This window comes from Babylonia areolata, chromosome 7 (genome assembly GCF_041734735.1).
Source record: "Babylonia areolata isolate BAREFJ2019XMU chromosome 7, ASM4173473v1, whole genome shotgun sequence".
Classification (NCBI taxonomy): Eukaryota; Metazoa; Mollusca; class Gastropoda; order Neogastropoda; family Buccinidae; genus Babylonia; species Babylonia areolata.
This window is the reverse complement of record NC_134882.1, coordinates 3,408,901-3,428,781: the sequence shown is the minus strand read 5'-3', so window position 1 is coordinate 3,428,781 and position 19,881 is coordinate 3,408,901. Positions and strand designations below refer to the sequence as shown.

General features: G+C 46.5%; 1 protein-coding gene across 1 annotated transcript; it reads left to right on the top strand.

The window, feature by feature from the left end:
* Positions 1 to 2,950: 2,950 nt before the first annotated feature.
* Positions 2,951 to 19,111, top strand: LOC143284274 (glycine receptor subunit alpha-3-like). The gene is made up of 9 exons (XM_076590965.1): positions 2,951 to 3,039; positions 6,344 to 6,435; positions 7,228 to 7,295; positions 8,580 to 8,800; positions 9,860 to 9,942; positions 10,542 to 10,679; positions 12,092 to 12,297; positions 17,066 to 17,254; positions 18,836 to 19,111. Exons 1-9 carry the CDS (start codon positions 2,951 to 2,953, stop codon positions 19,109 to 19,111), a joined length of 1,362 nt encoding a protein of 453 aa, XP_076447080.1.
* Positions 19,112 to 19,881: the final 770 nt, after the last annotated feature.

Genomic DNA, 19,881 nt, shown 5'->3' with positions numbered 1-19,881 from the left:
CACGGCTCACCTCCAACCTGTCCTTATAGACGTTGTGCACAGGTAACACGGCTCACTTCCAACCTGTCCTTATAGACGTTGTGCACAGGTAACACGGCTCACCTCCAACCTGTCCTTATAGACGTTGTGCACAGGTAACACGGCTCACCCCCAACCTGTCCTTATAGACGCTGTGCACAGGTAACACGGCTCACCTCCAACCTGTCCTTATAGACGCTGTGCATAGGTAATACAGCTCACCTCCAACCTGTCCTTATAGACGCTGTGCATAGGTAATACACCTCACCCCCAACCTGTCCTTATAGACGCTGTGCACAGGTAACACGGCTCACCTCCAACCTGTCCTTATAGACGCTGTGCATAGGTAACACGGCTCACCTCCAACCTGTCCTTATAGACGCTGTGCACAGGTAACACGGCTCACCTCCAACCTGTCCTTATAGACGCTGTGCACAGGTAACACGGCTCACCCCCAACCTGTCCTTATAGACGCTGTGCATAGGTAATACAGCTCACCCCCAACCTGTCCTTATAGACGCTGTGCACAGGTAACACGGCTCACCCCCAACCTGTCCTTATAGACGCTGTACACAGGTAACACGGCTCACCTCCAACCTGTCCTTATAGACGCTGTGCACAGGTAACACGGCTCACCCCCAACCTGTCCTTATAGACGCTGTGCACAGGTAACACGGCTCACCTCCAACCTGTCCTTATAGACGCTGTGCACAGGTAACACGGCTCACCTCCAACCTGTCCGAACGTGTGGCCTCAGGCCCGACAAACGCGTTGGGTAATGCTGCTGTCAGATGTGGTGTAGCGTATACGGATTTGTCCGAACGCAGTGACGCCTCCTTGTGAAAGTGAAACAGAAATTAAAAACAGAACTCTGGGGTCTAGAAAACGCCGCATCAGTGGTAGAGAGTGTTCACTTATTTGTTTCAACAAAGTATCCCGGGGTGAGTGCGAGAACATCAAATGATAGAGTTTATGGTGATCTTGACAGAATCCCCTTGACTGTGAATTCTGTTTGTTGCATTAGATACTGGTTAAAATTGGCAAGAATGGACGAACAGAGATTACCTTTCAAGGCATATATAATGTTATTGAGTTTAGTAAACAAAGGAAGAAACAATTGAGTTTCAAATGTCCGTGATACATTGTATACTTATGGTTTCATGTATGTGTGGGAGAACTAAGTTGTGGGCTGTATAAGTTCTTTTTTGAAAATATTGAAACAAAGTTGGCAGAACTAGAATGTCCATGTTGACAATAGTGGTAGGTTTTTGGAATACACGAAATTTAAGTCATTTCACGAGTTAGAGCTTCATTTTGATGATGGATTTAAATATATTTATAAGATAAGCTCTCACAAGATTTCGTTTTGGTACATCTGTCTTAGCTGTGCATCGTCTTCTTTATAAGAACTTTTCCTGTAAATACAATGGAATGTCAATTTATCTGCATAAATCGTTTAAGCTCCGATCTGTTCTATGTCTTAGTGTACCCATTAACGACTTACATACGGACGATGTGTATAACTTAACTGAGCGCTATTAACCACGCATGTAACAGATAGTATTTAGCGTATATCATACATCATTTAGATGTAAAAATGTCAATTGAATACAATGAGTTTCATGATGTGTATTATTATTAGTCAGGTGAGGGTATATTACTTGAAAGAACGTTTGGTATATTTTTGTTAGCTGAACGTATGTCATTTTACAATGCACGATGCGATGTATATGAAGAATTTGTGACACCCTTTCATAAGGGATAATGGCCTATAAATGAATAAACCATTCATTCATTCATTCACTCTCCCCCCCCCCGCCCCCCCGCCCTCCCTCTCTCTCTCTCTCCCCATTTCCAACTTTTCCCGTAGCCCCCCACCCCACTCCCCACAAACAAAGCGAATCTTACCTCAGCTTTGAGCCTTGTTTCATAACGGACACCATGCATCATTTTGTCGATCTGAGCTATCGTTGTCACGTGATAATGTAACATATAAACCTGATTTTTTTTTTTTTACACAAGGGGAGATGGAGAGATAGAGAGAAAGAGAGGGGGGAAGTCACACACACACACACACACACACACACACACACACACACACACACACACACACACACACACACAGACGAAGACAACAAAGCATAGCACAACACACCATACAACACCCCACAACACAACACAACACAACACAACACCAACACATTACAAAACACAACACCACACCACACAACACCACACCAACACATTACAAAACACAACACAACACCACACAACACAACACAACACCAACATACATTACAAAACACAACACAACACCACACAACACAACACAACACCAACACATTACAAAACACAACACAACACCACACAACACAACACCAACACACATTACAAAACACAACACAACACAACACCAACACACATTACACAACACAACACCACACAACACAACACCAACACACATTACAAAACACAACACAACACCACACAACACAACACCAACACATTACAAAACACAACACAACACAACACCACACAACACAACACCAACACACATTACAAAACACAACACAACACCGCACAACACAACACCAACACATTACAAAACACAACACCACACAACACAACACAACACCAACACACATTACAAAACACAACACCACACAACACAACACAACACCAACACACATTACAAAACACAACACAACACCACACAATACAACACCACACAACACAACACAACACCAACACACATTACAAAACACAACACCACACAACACAACACCACACAACACCACACAACACCAACACACATTACAAAACACAACACAACACAACACAACACAACACCAACACACATTACAAAACACCACACAACACCACACAACACCACACCAACACACTTTTCACAACTACCTTTCTGTGTGCCACAATGGCGAACAGCCCGTGGCGGCGAGTGTTTGCCGTGAGGGTAAGGCCGGCACGTGACTTTCACGCCTTCACACCGACAGAAGTGACACAGTCCCCATCCCCCCCCCCCCCCCTTCAGTAATGTGAAACACACCCACTACATGATGACATTAGTAGCAGAAGGTCAGCCATAAGTGGCAGGTTCAGAGCAAGAACATCTCGCTACATTAATGCATTCATTCCTACAGCCATTCGCGCACACAATCAAAACATCCAATACACTCACTCATAGGACTGTGAAACAAATCACACCTGAACTTCACCAGCAGACGAGTGCATGGGAGCAGACATTATGCGTGCATGTGGGACTGAGCGGGTGAGCACGTGCAAGCGTTTCTGTGTGCGTGATCGGAAGTGATTTGAAAAAAAACAAAAGAAGAAAAAAAAAAGAAGATATATCTTAATGTTATTGTACTGATTTTATTGACGTGATATATATTCTGCGTTCGTGCGTACATGCCTACACGCATGTGTATGTGTGTGTGTGTGTGAGTGTGTGTGTGTGTGTTTGGGGGGGGGGGGAAGGGTTGAGGGGGGGTGCATTTTACTCATATATACGATTTATTTCCTGGATACTGTTTAGTCTATCGTCAGCTATTGTGAATTCTTATTTGACTAGTTTTAATTTCTTTTCATGTTGTGTATGTTCATTTTATGTTGGTGTTTACAACGAGCCTCTGATTGACCTACTTAATTTTATTTTGTATTGGTGTTTACAAAGAGCCTCTGATTGACCTAGTTAATTTCATTTGGTGTTGGTGTTTACAACGAGCCTCTGATTGACCTAGTTAATTTCATTTGGTGTTGGTGTTTACAACGAGCCTCTGATTGACCTAGTTAATTTCTTTGATGTTGGTGTTTACAACGAGCCTGTGACTGACCAAGTGTTAATTTCCATGTGGATTAATAAAGTGTTTTTGATTGATTGATTGAAGTCCCGAATGCATAAATTAATCTGTGGGAATGTCCCTTGCTAAAAGTATACAGTACTAATCCACTTTGAAAGTAAACCAAAATACACTTGCAGACAGAATAAAAAGAATAAAAGTCATGTATGGCTTGCCTTGCACTGTAGTGTCACGATCTCCCAGGAAAGAACAGCCCGAATTTCACACACAGAAATATTGTATTGTATTTCTTTTTATCACAACAGATTTCTCTGTGTGAAATTCGCGCTGCTCTCCCCAGGGAGAGCGTGTTGCTACACAACAGCGCCACCCTTTTTTTTTTCCGGAGTGCAGTTTTTTTTAAATGTTTTTTCCTATCGAAGTGGATTTTTCTACAGTATTTTGCCAGGAACAACCCTTTTGTTGTCGTGGGTTCTTTTACGTGCGCTAAGTGCATGCTGCACACGGGACCTCGGTTTATCGTCTCATCCGAATGACTAGCGTCCAGACCACCACTCAAGGTCTAGTGGAGGGGGAGAAAATATCGGCGGCTGAACCGTGATTCGAACCAGCGCGCTCAGATTCTCTCGCTTCCTAGGCGGACGCGTTACCTCTAGGCCATCACTCCACATATGCTAGGATAAAGTTTAATTCAATACAATACAACGAAATGTAATGTAATGTAATGCAATGCAATATAATGCAAGACAATGCAATGCAATATAATACAATGCGATGCGATGCAGTGCAATACAATGCAATTCATACAATGCAATGCAATGCAATACAATGCAATTCATACAATGCAATGCAATGCAATAAAATGCAATTCATACAACACAATGCAATGCGATGCAATTCATACAACACAATGCAATGCAATACAATGCAATCCAATACAATATAATACAATGAACTGGATGCTGAGTTGACGTATACTGGCTGTTTGTTTTTTGGGGGGCGGGGGTTGAGGGGGTGGGGGGCTTTGTTCTCAGGGTGACGCATAATGTCCAGGGTAGGAAGGTACAACATTTACGTGGGTGTGGGTGGGAAAGGAACTTTCTGGAATGACACAGTGCTGTGTGTGTGTGTGTGTGTGTGTGTGTGTGTGTGTGTGTGTGTGTGTGTGTGTGTTGTGTCTGTATGTGCGTGTGTGTATGTGCATATGTGAGTGTGTGTGTGTGTGTGTGTGTGTGTGTGTGTGTGTAGCGGGGATTGGGGGCGAGGGGGGTGGGTAGATGTCTATTTATCTGCGTTTCATTGTAAACGTTTCTGTGTTTCTGTAAGTGTTTTCAACACTGAAAATGAATGACAAGTTATGAATAAAAATATCAAGAGAACAAACCCCGAAAATAAACATTTAAAGGTGCAAAATCTACCCGATGGGAAAATACATTCACAAACACATTAAAAAAGATTATATAAGTGCATATTCTTCGCCTCGGATATGCCACACACACACACACACACACACACACACACACACACACACACACACACACACACACACACACACACACACACACACACGGGAAAAAAAAAATCAGGTGTATTAAAAACACAACGGAGCAAAGTTTCTTGGAGTAAGTAACCTGAAATGATTATATCAGGTTTTCTATTAAAAAAAATAATAATAATAAATAAATAAAACAAGAGAGGCAAGGCTTTCAAGACTCACTTGTGACTGAGAGTAAAACACACAAGCTTTTTATGTATTGAGTATAATTTCAAAATGTAATGTTTAAGATGAGAAAGATCAGTTTAAAGCAAATTAAGTCCCAAAGCATTAATTACAGAGTAATTTCCCTTTTTTACTATCTGCACCAAAACGTTTGCAAAATAAATAAAATTTCCATGCTTAGCAAAAGAAGTTCCTGTTTGAACAAAAAATGATAATAATGACTGCTCTTGTTGTTGGCTCAGAATATGAGATCAAAGTGTCAAGTTTAGAGAATACAAAAAATATAAATATAACAGTAAATGCAGTTTGCATATAATTAGGCTTCATTATTTATTTTTTGTGCCCATCCCAGAGGCGCAATATTGTTTTAAAGAAGATGACTGGAAAGAACTGAATTTTTCCTATTTTTATGCCTAATTTGGTGTCAACTGACAAAGTATTTGCAGAGAAAATGTCAATGTTAAAGTTTACCACGGACACACAGACACACACAAACACACACACACACACACACACACACACACACACACACACACACACACACACACAGACAACCGAACACCGGGTTAAAACATAGACTCACTTTGTTTACACAAGTGAGTCAAAAAACTCATGAAGTGAATAAAACTGTAGATGTAAAAGATCCCAGAAATGAAGCCATTTAATGTCAGGAAGCAAAATTTCCACAAGCAGCCCCTGAAAAGAGAGTGTGGCCGCTTAAATGGCGGCGTTGATTGATTGATTGGCTGATTGATTGATCGATGTTTTGGTTGGCGTATGTCTACAGACACAACAAAACGAAGTCAGTCAAAAGTGTCCTCGACCGACTGTTCGACAGCGGCCGGTACGACCACACCATCAGACCTCTGTACGACGATGGTGAGACCTGAGACAGAGAGAGGGAAGGGGAGAGAGAGGGGAGAGAGAGGGGGGGGAGAGAGAGGGGGAAGAGAGAGGGAGGCGGGGGGAGAGAGAGAGGCGGGGGGGAGAGAGAGGCGGGTGAGAGAGAGGGGGGGAGAGAGGGGGGGAGAGAGAGAGAGGATGGGAGAGAGAGCGGGGAGAGAGAGAGAGGGGTGGGAGAGAGAGAGAGAGAGAGAGGAGAGAGAGAGAGAGGCGGGGGGAGAGAGAGAGGGGTGGGAGAGAGAGAGAGGGTAAGAGAGAGAGGCGGGGGGAGAGAGAGAGGGGTGGGAGAGAGAGAGAGAGAGAGGGGAGAGAGAGAGAGGCGGGGGGGAGAGAGAGAGGGGTGGGAGAGAGAGAGGGGTGGGAGAGAGAGAGAGAGGGGGAGAGAGAGAGAGAGGCGGGGGAAGAGAGAGAGAAAAAGAGAGAGAGGCGGGGGAGAGAGAGGGGGTGGGAGAGAGAGAGAGAGAGGCGGGGGGAGAGAGAGAGGGGGAGAGAGAGAGAAAGGGAGAGAGAGGGGGGAGGGAGAAAGGGAGAGGAGGGGAAGGCTGAAAGAGAGAGAGGTGTGTGTGTGTGTGTGTGTGTGTGTGTGTGTGTGTGTGTGTGTGTGTGTGTGTGTGTGTTTCTGTGTGTGTATTTGTGTTCGTGAGTGCATGCGAGCATTTTGCAGTATGTAGGTATCTGTTGTTTGTTATTAGCGAATCATTATCATTATTATTTTTATTATCATTATTATCATTGTTAGAATTATTATCATCATTCCTGTGGTTTCAGGGCAGTCTGTGAAAGTTGAGATAGACATATCTCTCAACACGCTGGGGCCTGTGATTGAACGAGAAATGGTACACACGTCTGTTTGTCTGTCTGTCTGCCTCTCAAAATCTGTCTGTCTGTCTGTCTGTCTGTCTGTCTGTCTCTCTCTCGACGGGCGCAATAGCTGAGTGGGTAACCCTTTCACCGCCAAGCTCGCATTTATGCACAGGCGTGGTAGAGGACCCATGTCACTGAAAGGTGACCATTCATTGGTCTGTTATCCATGAACCTTCTGCTCTTAATGTTCGGTGGTAGGATAGACCATAGTTTCTATACATCGCAGGGGGAATCCCCAGCTATTCTTAGCCACTGTCTTTTCTGTGTTTATACCACAAGGGAATTTTGTACTCTGAATTGACTGGCGGTGAGAGGGTTAAAGCGTTGGACTTCAATCTGAGGGTCCCGGGCTTGAATCTCAGCAACGGCGCCTGGTGGGTAAAGGGTGGAGATTTTTCCGATCTCCCAGGTCAACATATGTGCAGACCTGTTAGTGCCTGAATCCCCTCCGTGTGTATACGAACTCAGAAGATCAAATACGCACGTTAAATATTCTGCAATCCATGTCAGCGTTCCTTGGGTTGTAGAAACAAAAACATACCCAGCATGCACAGCCCCGAAAACGGAGTATGGCTGCCTACATGGCGGGGTAAATAAAGAAAACGGTCATGCACGTAAAAAAGGTCAAGGTCTGTCTGAGTGTGTATGTGTGCGTGCCCCAAGTCTGGTTGAATGACACAGGAAAGCGCCCAATGGCAGCCGTCAGTCGGCTCTACCTAGGTAGGCACCCTGTTGTGCAAATGACCCCGTGTTTGTAAAGCGCTTAGAGCTTGGTCTCCGACCGAGGATAGGCGCTATATATGTATACATATCAAATCAAATCAAATCTCTCTCGTTCTCCCTTCCCTTTGGTTTGTATGTGTGTATGCGTGTGCATCTATGTGCATGCGTGTGTGTGAGTGTGCGAGCGCGTGTGTGTATATATGTGCATGTCTGTGCACGTGCAATTGCACGCGCGCGAGCAGTGTGTGTGTGTTCGCGCATGAGTGAGTGTGTGCACGCCTGCGTTTGCATTTCCATTTCTTTTATCACTGCAGGGTCCACGTTCCTCATGTTATCTCTCTGTCTCTCTCTTTCTCTCTGTCTCTGTTTCTTTCTCTCGGTCTCTTCGTCTCTTTTTCTCTCCCTCTCTAGCTCTCTCTCTCTCTCTCACTCTCTCTCTCACTCTATCTATCCATCTATCTATCTATCTATCTCCATCTCTCCCCCCCTCTCTCTCTCTGTATAAATGTGTACCTGTGGGTGTGCACCCACAGCAAATCACGGCCAGTTTCTACCTGAGGCAGCAGTGGAGGGACCCGAGGCTGGCCTTCAGCGAGGTGAACCACACCATCCTGCTCAACCACAAGCGGCTGCAGACCCTCTGGGTGCCCGACCTCTTCTTCTCACAGTCCAAGACGGAGGCCACCCATGACGTCACCGTGCCCAACGTCCTCATCCGGGTGCATCCCGATGGCACCATCCTGTATACCCAGAGGTGATAGAAATACCCCGTGCTGTGTTCCCAGAGGTGATAAAAAATACCCCGTGCTGTGTACCCAGAGGTGATAGAAATACCCCGTGCTGTGAACCCATAGGTGATAGAAATACCCCGTGCTGTGTTCCCAGAGGTGATAGAAATACCCCGTGCTGTGTTCCCAGAGGTGATAGAAATACCCCGTGCTGTGTTCCCAGAGGTGATAGAAATACCCCGAGCTGTGTTCCCTAAGGTGATAGAGATACCCCGTGCTGTGTACCCAGAGGTGATAGAAATACACCATCCTGTATACTCAGAGGTGATAGAAATACACCATCCTGTATACCCAGAGATGATAGAAATACACCATCCTATATACTCACAGGTGATAGAAATACAATACACCATCCTATATACCCAGAGGTGATAAAAATACCCGTGCTGTGTACCCAGAGGTGATAGAAATACACCGTCCTGTGTACTTAGAAGTGGGAGAAATTCACCATCCTGTATACAAGAGAAATACACCATCCTGTATACTCAGAGTTGAGAGAAATACATCATTCTGTATTCTTAGAAGTGTGAGAAATACACCATACCGTATACTTAGAGTTGAGAGAAATACATCATTCTGTATACTTAGAAGGGTGAGAAATACATTATTCTGTATACTTAGAAGTGGGAGAAATACACCATACTGTATACTCAGAGTTGAGAGAAATACATCATTCTGTATTCTTAGAAGTGTGAGAAATACACCATCCTGTATACTTAGAGTTGAGAGAAATACACCATACTGTATACTCAGAGTTGAGAGAAATACATCATTCTGTATTCTTAGAAGTGTGAGAAATACACCATCCTGTATACTTAGAGGTGAGAGAAATACACCATTCTGTATACTTAGAGGTGAGAGAAATACATCATTCTGTATACTTAGAGTTGAGAGAAATACATCATTCTGTATACTTAGAGTTGAGAGAAATACATCATTCTGTATACTTAGAAGCGTGAGAAATGCACCATCCTGTACACAAACAGCAGCAGCAGCAGTATCATTGTTGTTGATGTATGTTTCAGGCTGACAGTGACGTTCCAGTGTCTGATGGACCTACGTAAATTCCCCATGGACCAGCAGACCTGCTACATTCGTCTGGAGAGCTGTGAGTAATGACGTCACTTCATCATGCTGCTTTCCTCTTATTCTTCTCCTCCTCCTCCTTCTTCTTCTCCACCTCCTTCTTCTTCTCCTCCTTCTTCTTCTCCACCTCCTTCTTCTCCTCCTCCTTCTTCTTCTCCTCCTCCTTCTTCTTCTCCTCCTCCTTCTTCTTCTCCTCCTCCTTCTTCTTCTCCCCCTCCTTCTTCTCCCCCCCCCCTCTTCTTCTCCCCCTCTTTCTGTGATGAGTCAGTTAGGTGCCGCACTAAAGAATTGCTCAACAGATTCCTCGAACTCTGTCCGTTGTGCCACAACAACAAGAAGAAGAATATGAATGAATGAATGAATGAGAAGAAGAAGAATCATTATCGTCATCATCATCATCATCATCTTCTTCTTCTTCTTCTTCTTCTTCTTCTTCTCTTCATCACTGTCAGTATCAAAATTGCCGACCAGATCGAAGGTAGGGTGCTGGTGGTGGTGATGATGATGATGATGATGACGACGAAGACGACGATGATCATGACGACAACAACGACGATGATGATGATGACGATGACGACAACGATGACGACGGTGGTGGTGACGCTGGCCGTGTTGCTGCAGACAGCCACACCACGGACGACATGTACTTCCTGTGGTCCTCCCAGCGGAAGTCCATCGACACGATGGAGAACGCTCACATCCCGGACTTCGAGCTGAACGAGATCACCACCCATGACTGCACCGCCACCTACCCCACAGGTGGTGTGTTGGTGTGATGATGGTCGTTGTTGTTGTTGTTTTCCACGGTTCAGTTCTCTTTCTATTCCTCCCTCCTCCTCCTCTTCTTCTTCTTCTCCTCTTCCTCATCTATTTCTTCTTCTTCTTCTTCCTCACCCTCCTCTTCCTCCTCCTGTTTTTCCACCACGTCCTCTTCCTTCTTCTTTTTCTTCTTCTTCCTCCTCCTCTTTCTTCTTCTCCTTCTTTTTCTTGTTCTTCCTTCTCCCCCTCCTCCTTCTGCCTCTCCTCCTCCTTTTCCCCCTTCCTCTTCTTCCTCTTTTCCTCCTCCTCCTCCCCCTTCTTTCTCTTTTCCTCCTCCTCCTCCCCCTTCTTCCTCTTTTCCTCCTCCACCTCCTCCTCCTCCTCCTTCTTCTTCCTCTTTTCGTCCTCTTTCTCCTCCTCCTCCCCCCCTTCTTCTTCCTCTTTTCCTCCTCTTCCTCCTCCTCCTCCTCTCCCCTTCTTCTTCTTCCATCCCCGCCCTCGTCTTCTGTGTCCTCGTCTCCCTTCCTATTTCCGTGTTCTTATTCCCCTTCATCTAACTCTCTAGCAATTTCGTTTTCTTCGTCCAACTGTTACTCGTCTTCTTATTCCTCCTCCTCCTCCTTGTGCTCTGTTACTGTCTCCGTCCCTCTTTTTCCCCACTCGAGAAGAACAAGCTCAGTTTCACGTAGAGAAGTCTGTTGTGACAGAAAATAATGGAATGCAAAGCAATGCAGTTCAGTGCAACACAGCACAGCACAGCACAACACAGCACAGCGCAGCACACCACACCACACCACAATATACAACCAAACCGAACAGAACACCCCACAACCCAACACCACACACCACGCACCCACACCACACACTACACACCACACAACCAAACAACCCAACCCAACACCACACACCACACACCAATCACCACACACCACACACCACACAACCAAACACAACCCAACCCAACCCGACACCACACACCACACACCACACACAACCCAACACCACTCACTACACACCACACACCACACAACCAAACACAACACAACACAACCCAACCCTACACCACACACCACACACCACTCACCACACACAACCCAACACCACTCACTACACACCACACACCACACAACCAACCCAACACCACACACCACACACCATTCACCACACACCATTCACCACACACAACCCAACACCACTCACTACACACCACACACCACACAACCAAACACAACCCAACCCAACACCACACACCACGCATCACACACCACACACCACACAACCCAACCCAGCCCACAACACCACACACCACACAACCCAACCCAACCCAACACAATAACGTTACTCGTGGTGATCGTGGCACGCCCCCCAAACCCCGTCCTCTCCCCCTCCATCACACAACGCCGCTGTGCCAGGAACGTTCCCGTGTCTGGAAGCCAAGCTGAAGCTGCAGCGTCAGATCGGGTTCTACATGATCCAGACCTACATCCCATGCATGCTGATCGTGACGCTCAGCTGGGTGTCCTTCTGGCTGGACCTCAACGCCATCCCGGCACGCATCTCCGTGGGCCTGCTCACCGTGCTCACCATCACCACCCAGAGCTCCGGCGTCAGGTCCGAGGTGAGTCAGTCCCTGGATGGGTGAGCGGTGAGGGGTGGTGGTGGTGGTGATGGGACGTCAGGTCCGAAATTGAGTCAGTCCCTGGGTGGATGAGCAGTGAGCGGGGGGAGGGGGGGATGGTGCTGGAGGTGGTGATGATGATGGTGGTGGTGGTGGTGATATTGATGATGTTGGTGATGTTGTTGATGAGGTGATGATGATGTTGTTGATGATGATATGATGATGATGATGGTGGTGGTGGTGATGATTATGATGATGATGATGATGATGATGATGGTGGTGATGATGACGATGACGATGACAATGACGATGATGATGGACATCAGGTCGGAGGTGAGTTCGTGGGTGAGCAGTGAGAGGGTGGTAGTGATGGTGGTGATGCTGGTAAGCAGTGAGTGAGGGGGTTATGATGATGATAAAGATGATGATGACGACGACGATGATAGTGATGATGGGCATCAGGTCGGAGATGAATCCGTGGGTGAGCAGTGAGGGGATGATGATGATGATGATGATGATGATAAAGCGCCCATCCTAGATCAAAGACAAAGCTCCAAGCGCTTTACAAGCACGGAGTCATTGCACAAAAAGACTGCCTACCTGGGTAGAGCCGACTGACATCTGCCATTGGGCGCTCATCATTCGTTTCCTGTCTCAGGTTTTAGTCACACTCACACACACATACGCGCGCGCGCGCGCGCGTGTTTACTTATTTACCCCGCCATGCTGCCAGCCACACTTCGTTTTCGTGGGTGTGCATGCTGGGTATGTTCTTGTTTCCATAACCCATCGAACGTTGACATTGATTACAGGATCTTTAACGTGTGTATTTGGTCTTCTGCGTGGTGGTTCAGGCACGAGCAGGTCTGCAGGTACGTTGAGCTTACAGATAGGAAAATGTCCACCCTTTACCCAGCAGGTGACCGGGCCTCTTTGTGGAAAGTGAAGCCAAATCCTCACACAACTGCCACAAATGGAAACGGTGGTTGATGTGTTCAGCAGAGGTGGGAGAAGAAATTGCGGATTGATTTCTATTGTTATGGTTGACATGATCATCGTCGTCGTCATCATTATTGTCATCACCATCTTCTTCGTCATCTTGTTCATTTTCTTCTTCTTTTCTTTCCTCCCAGTCTATATCAAAAGGTATCACCGGAGGCCAGCATCTAATGAAAGAGGATAAGTGGAGTTTAGGGGAGATTTATAAAAATTTAAAACAACAACAACAACAACAACAACAACAAAGAAAAACCAGCCGACAGTCATTCTGAATTTTGTCTTCGTTGTCATCATCCATTAGCTAATGGAACCACGTGTTAAATAAAATATGAGGATTCATGTAGACCAGGAAGCGTTGTGGTGAAACAGACAAATCCCCTCTATTTTCCCTTATTTTTTCCGCCTTTTTAATTTCTGTTTTGTGACATGCTGACAGGGGAAACAACCAGTGCGAACAGTGCCCCGAAGGCAGCGTGCACAATCATCCACGTGACCATCTACGTTTCCCTTTCCCTTTCCTCCCCTCCCACCCCCTCCCACACCCTCCACCCTATCGCCATGTCGTCTCCCCCTCCCTCCCACCCCCATCTAATCTATCCCCCTGCCTCCCTTATCAAACAACTAGAAGGTCAGTTTCTAGAAAATGACGAACTTTAAAAGAAAAAAAAAAGAGTAATCCTTTTTTGTTCTTGTTTTTCTCCTTGTTGTTTTTCTTGTTCCTGTTTACCATGTGTACTTCACTGCGATAGTCAGTTTTCTTTCTTGTTTTGGTGGCTGGCTAGTTACCTGATTGATTGATCGATTGATCCATCGATTGATTGATATCTACCTGTATACCTCGTTAATCACCACACGTTTGCATTGACAGCATTCTATAAGTAGAGAATCGGTGCCGTTTCCTTGCCACACTGCAATACTACTGCTGCTGTTTTCTCCGTTACTACTTCTACTACAACTACTACTTCTTCTACGACTACTACTACCACTACTTCTACTACAACGAGTACTACTACTACTACGACTACTACTACTAGTACGTGTAAACCTGCACAGGACTTGAACGCTCTCTCACTCCACGGCTCTCCTGCTGACTGGCACGTCGGTCATGGCTGGTCAAAGCCTAGAGGCAGTAAACCCTATACAAATGCTGACTGGCAGGTCGGTCTTGGCTGGCCAAAGCCTAGAGGCAGTAAACCCTATACAAATGCTGACTGGCGGTCATGGCTGGCCAAAGCCTAGAGGCAGTAAACCCTATACAAATGCTGACTGGCGGTCATGGCTGGCCAAAGCCGAGAGGGAGTAAACCCTATACAAATGCTGACTGGCAGGTCGGTCTTGGCTGGCCAAAGCCTAGAGGGAGTAAACCCTATACAAATGCTGACTGGCGGTCATGGCTGGTCAAAGCCTAGAGGCAGTAAACCCTATACAAATGCTGACTGGCGGTCATGGCTGGCCAAAGCCTAGAGGCAGTAAACCCTATACAAATGCTGACTGGCGGTCATGGCTGGCCAAAGCCTAGAGGCAGTAAACCCTATACAAATGCTGACTGGCGGTCATGGCTGGCCAAAGCCTAGAGGCAGTAAACCCTATACAAATGCTGACTGGCGGTCATGGCTGGCCAAAGCCTAGAGGGAGTAAACCCTATACAAATCCTGACTGGCACGTCGGTCATGGCTGGTCAAAGCCTAGAGGCAGTAAACCCTATACAAATGCTGACTGGCGGTCATGGCTGGTCAAAGCCTAGAGGCAGTAAACCCTATACAAATGCTGACTGGCGGTCATGGCTGGTCAAAGCCTAGAGGCAGTAAACCCTATACAAATGCTGACTGGCGGTCATGGCTGGTCAAAGCCTAGAGGGAGTAAACCCTATACAAATGCTGACTGGCAGGTCGGTCATGGCTGGTCAAAGCCTAGAGGCAGTAAACCCTATACAAATGCTGACTGGCAGGTCGGTCATGGCTGGTCAAAGCCTAGAGGCAGTAAACCCTATACAAATGCTGACTGGCGGTCATGGCTGGTCAAAGCCTAGAGGCAGTAAACCCTATACAAATGCTGACTGGCAGGTCGGTCATGGCTGGTCAAAGCCTAGAGGCAGTAAACCCTATACAAATGCTGACTGGCGGTCATGGCTGGCCAAAGCCTAGAGGGAGTAAACCCTTTTCAAATGCTGACCGGCAGGTCGGTCTTGGCTGGCCAAAGCCTAGAGGGAGTAAACCCTATGCAAATGCTGACCGGCAGGTCGGTCTTGGCTGGCCAAAGCCTAGAGGGAGCAAACCCTATACAAATCCGGAGCTGGGGTCCCCAGGGCAGTTCGACGTTGTACTCAACCTCCTTCTGGCAACTCCTGCAACGGCAATTGTGCCAAACTGTACTGCAGCTACTGCACAAATATGATGATGATGATGATGATAATCATAATAATAATGATGATGATGATGATACTACTACTACTACTACTAATAATAATAATAATAATAATACAGCTGCTGCTGTTGGTGGTGTTGGTGGCAGTCCAGGGTTCGATCCCTCGTTGGGGCCTGGCGTTGTGTCCTTGAGAAAGGCACCTTGTCTCCAGTTTTCTTCACTCCACCCAGGTGTGGATGGTTGTACACCTGACTTGGTTGAGGAAGGTCAAAACGGCGGAAAGAGAGGACTGGGCCCCGCCTTACATTGCCGAGCCCTGGTCACATTGAATGCATGTGAAGTCACTGTCCCGACGACCGTAAACAGGCTCTAGGATCTTTACCCTTTTGTTGTTGTTGTTGTTTTATCCCACCAGGTGAGCCGAAACCGGTTATGGAACTCGGGGAAACTCGGGCGAGAATGCTAACAGTTCTAACCATCCAACCACCGCATCCATTTATTTGTATTTGTATTGTATTTGTATTTCTCTTTTTGTCACAACAGATTTCTCTCTGTGAAATTCGGGCTGCTCTCCCCAGGGAGAGCGCATCGCTACACTACAGCGCCACCCTTTTTTTTCTGGGTGTGGTTTTATTTGTTTTTCCTATCGAAGTGGATTTTCTACAGAATTTTCCCAGGAATAACCTTTTTGTTGCCGTGGGTTCTTTTCGTGCGGTAAGTGCATGCTGTACACGGGATCTCGGTTTATCGTCTCATCCGAATGACTAGCGTCCAGACCACCACTCAAGGACGAGTGGAGGGGGAGAAAATATCTGTGGTTGAGCCGTGATTCGAACCAGCGGGCTCATATTGTTTCGCTTCGTAAGCAGACGCGTTAACCTCTTGGCCATCACTCCACTTTTGTTGTAAACTTCATCATTATTACTGTATTTCAGCTACCACGGGTGCCTTACACCAAGTCGATGGATGTTTATTTTTGTAAACCTCATCATTATTACTGTATTTCAGCTACCACGGGTGCCTTGTACCAAGACGATTGACGTGTGGATGTTTATTGTTGTAAACCTCATCATTATTACTGTATTTCAGCTACCACGGGTGCCTTATACCAAGTCGATTGACGTGTGGATGTTTATTGTTGTAAACCTCATCATTATTACTGTATTTCAGCTACCACGGGTGCCTTACACCACGTCGATGGATGTTTATTGTTGTAAATCTCATCATTATTACTGTATTTCAGCTACCACGGGTGCCTTATACCAAGTCGATTGACGTGTGGATGTTTATTGTTGTAAACCTCATCATTATTACTGTATTTCAGCTACCACGGGTGCCTTACACCAAGTCGATTGACGTGTGGATGTTTATTGTTGTAAACCTCATCATTATTACTGTATTTCAGCTACCACGGGTGCCTTACACCAAGTCGATTGACGTGTGGATGTCAGTGTGCCTCGTCTTCGTCTTCGCCGCTTACATGCAGTATGCCTTCGTCACTGTCTTATCACGGCGCCACCGCAAGTCCCGAAACGCTTCTCGGTCCTCCGACACTTACGTCTCCAGCTCCAAAACGTCCAGTTCTGAAACTGTTGTGAGTTAGTGTGTGTGTGTGTGTGTGTGTGTGTGTGTGTGAAAAGTGTGGCAAGATGTGGTGTGGTGCAAGTACATGTATGCGTACATGTGTAAGCGCACGTGTGTGTGTGAGTGAGCATGTGTGTGTGCGTGCAAGTGTGTCTGCATATGTGTGCATGTGTGTGTACGTGTTTGCATGTGTGTGCACATACGTAACGATTTTGTGAAGGACAATGCAGATGGCCTTAGGAAGCCCTTTTTCTGACTGACGATCAAGGAATCATAGTATGTTTGTGTGTTCGGTTTGGTTGGTTGGTCCATAGGCACCGGATATCGTCACAATCTACATGATTTGTTTGTTTGTTTGTTTTAATGGTTGATAGGCACAGGACATGGCCACAATCTATATGGTTTGTTTTTATTGTTGTTGGCTGGTCCACAGGCACAGGATATCGTCACCATCTATACATTTCGTTGTTGTTTGTTTTGTTAGTCCACCTGGCCACTATCTGCCTGGCTTGTTTGTGAAGGTACAAATCATCACTACAATCTGCATGGTTTGTTTTGTTATTTGTTTTGTTGGTTGGTCCACAGACAGGACATCGTCACGTGGTGTGTTTGGTTGTTTTGTTGGTTGGTCCACAGACAGGACATCGTCACGTGGTGTGTTTGGTTGTTTTGTTGTTGGTTGGTCCACAGACAGGACATCGTCACGTGGTGTGTTTTGTTGTTTTGTTGTTGGTTGGTTCACAGACAGGACATCGTCACGTGGTGTGTTTTGTTGTTTTGTTGTTGGTTGGTTCACAGACAGGACATCGTCACGTGGTGTGTTTTGTTGTTTTGTTGGTTGGTCCACAGACAGGACATCGTCACGTGGTTTGTTTTGTTATTTGTTTTGTTGGTTGGTCCACAGACAGGACATCGTCACGTGGTGTGTTTGGTTGTTTTGTTGTTGGTTGGTCCACAGACAGGACATCGTCACGTGGTGTGTTTGGTTGTTTTGTTGTTGGTTGGTCCACAGACAGGACATCGTCACGTGGTGTGTTTGGTTGTTTTGTTGGTTGGTCCACAGACAGGACATCGTCACGTGGTGTGTTTGGTTGTTTTGTTGGTTGGTCACAGACAGGACATCGTCACGTGGTGTGTTTGGTTGTTTTGTTGGTTGGTCCACAGACAGGACATCGTCACGTGGTGTGTTTGGTTGTTTTGTTGTTGGTTGGTCCATAGACAGGACATCGTCACGTGGTGTGTTTGGTTGTTTTGTTGTTGGTTGGTCCACAGACAGGACATCGTCACGTGGTGTGTTTTGTTGTTTTCTTGGTTGGTCCACAGACAGGACATCGTCACGTGGTGTGTTTTGTTGTTTTGTTGTTGGTTGGTCCACAGACAGGACATCGTCACGTGGTGTGTTTGGTTGTTTTGTTGTTGGTTGGTCCACAGACAGGACATCGTCACGTGGTTTGTTTTGTTATTTGTTTTGTTGGTTGGTCCACAGACAGGACATCGTCACGTGGTGTGTTTGGTTGTTTTGTTGTTGGTTGGTCCACAGACAGGACATCGTCACGTGGTGTGTTTGGTTGTTTTGTTGGTTGGTCCACAGACACAGGACTTGGCCACAATCTACAGCCGCACTCTACGCAACGGCTCCGGGGCCAGCAAATCTTCCAACGGACAGCTGCCTGATCGGTTCTCCTCGCTTGGCAGCGAGGGATCTCTGCGCATGCGCAGGCGCAGGCGCAGCAGTGCATCAGAGTTGGAGCAGGAGCCACGTGACCTGGGGCGCGTGGTGGACAAGTGGTCACGCCTCGTGTTCCCGCTGGCGTTCTTTGCTTTCAACGTGGGATACTGGGTGTACTACACCAGGTCTCACGACTGATGATCTGGGTGTACTACACCAGGTCTGAGGACTGATGAACTGGGTGTACTACACCAGGTCTGACAACTGATGAACTGGGTGTACTACACCAGGTCTGAGGACTGGTGAACTGGGTGTACTACACCAGGTCTGAGGACTGGTGAACTGGGTGTACTGCACCAGGTCTGAGGACTGATGAACTGGGTGTACTACACCAGGTTTGACAACTGATGATCTGGGTGTACTACACCAGGTCTGAGGACTGATGAACTGGGTGTACTACACCAGGTCTCACAACTGATGAACTGGGTGTACTACACCAGGTCTGACAACTGATGAACTGGGTGTACTACACCAGGTCTGAGGACTGATGAACTGGGTGTACTACACCAGGTCTCACAACTGATGAACTGGGTGTACTACACCAGGTCTGACAACTGATGAACTGGGTGTACTACACCAGGTCTCACAACTGATGAACTGGGTGTACTACACCAGGTCTCACAACTGATGAACTGGGTGTACTACACCAGGTCTGACAACTGATGATCTGGGTGTACTAAACCAGGTCTCACAACTGATGAACTGGGTGTACTACACCAGGTCTCACAACTGATGAACTGGGTGTACTACACCAGGTCTGAGGACTGATGAACTGGGTGTACTACACCAGGTCTGACAACTGATGAACTGGGTGTACTACACCAGGTCTCACAACTGATGAACTGGGTGTACTACACCAGGTCTCACAACTGATGAACTGTTTGTACTACTACAAACTGGTTGAAGCG

Excerpts from the sequence above, each read along its gene's own strand:
- LOC143284274 (XM_076590965.1), top strand. The coding sequence starts at position 2,951 with ATGGCGAACAGCCCGTGGCGGCGAGTGTTTGCCGTGAGGGTAAGGCCG. Across the intron at positions 6,436-7,227 it reads CAGACCTCTGTACGACGATG|GGCAGTCTGTGAAAGTTGAG; the intron begins GTGAGACCTGAG and ends CTGTGGTTTCAG. Across the intron at positions 9,943-10,541 it reads CTACATTCGTCTGGAGAGCT|ACAGCCACACCACGGACGAC; the intron begins GTGAGTAATGAC and ends GTGTTGCTGCAG.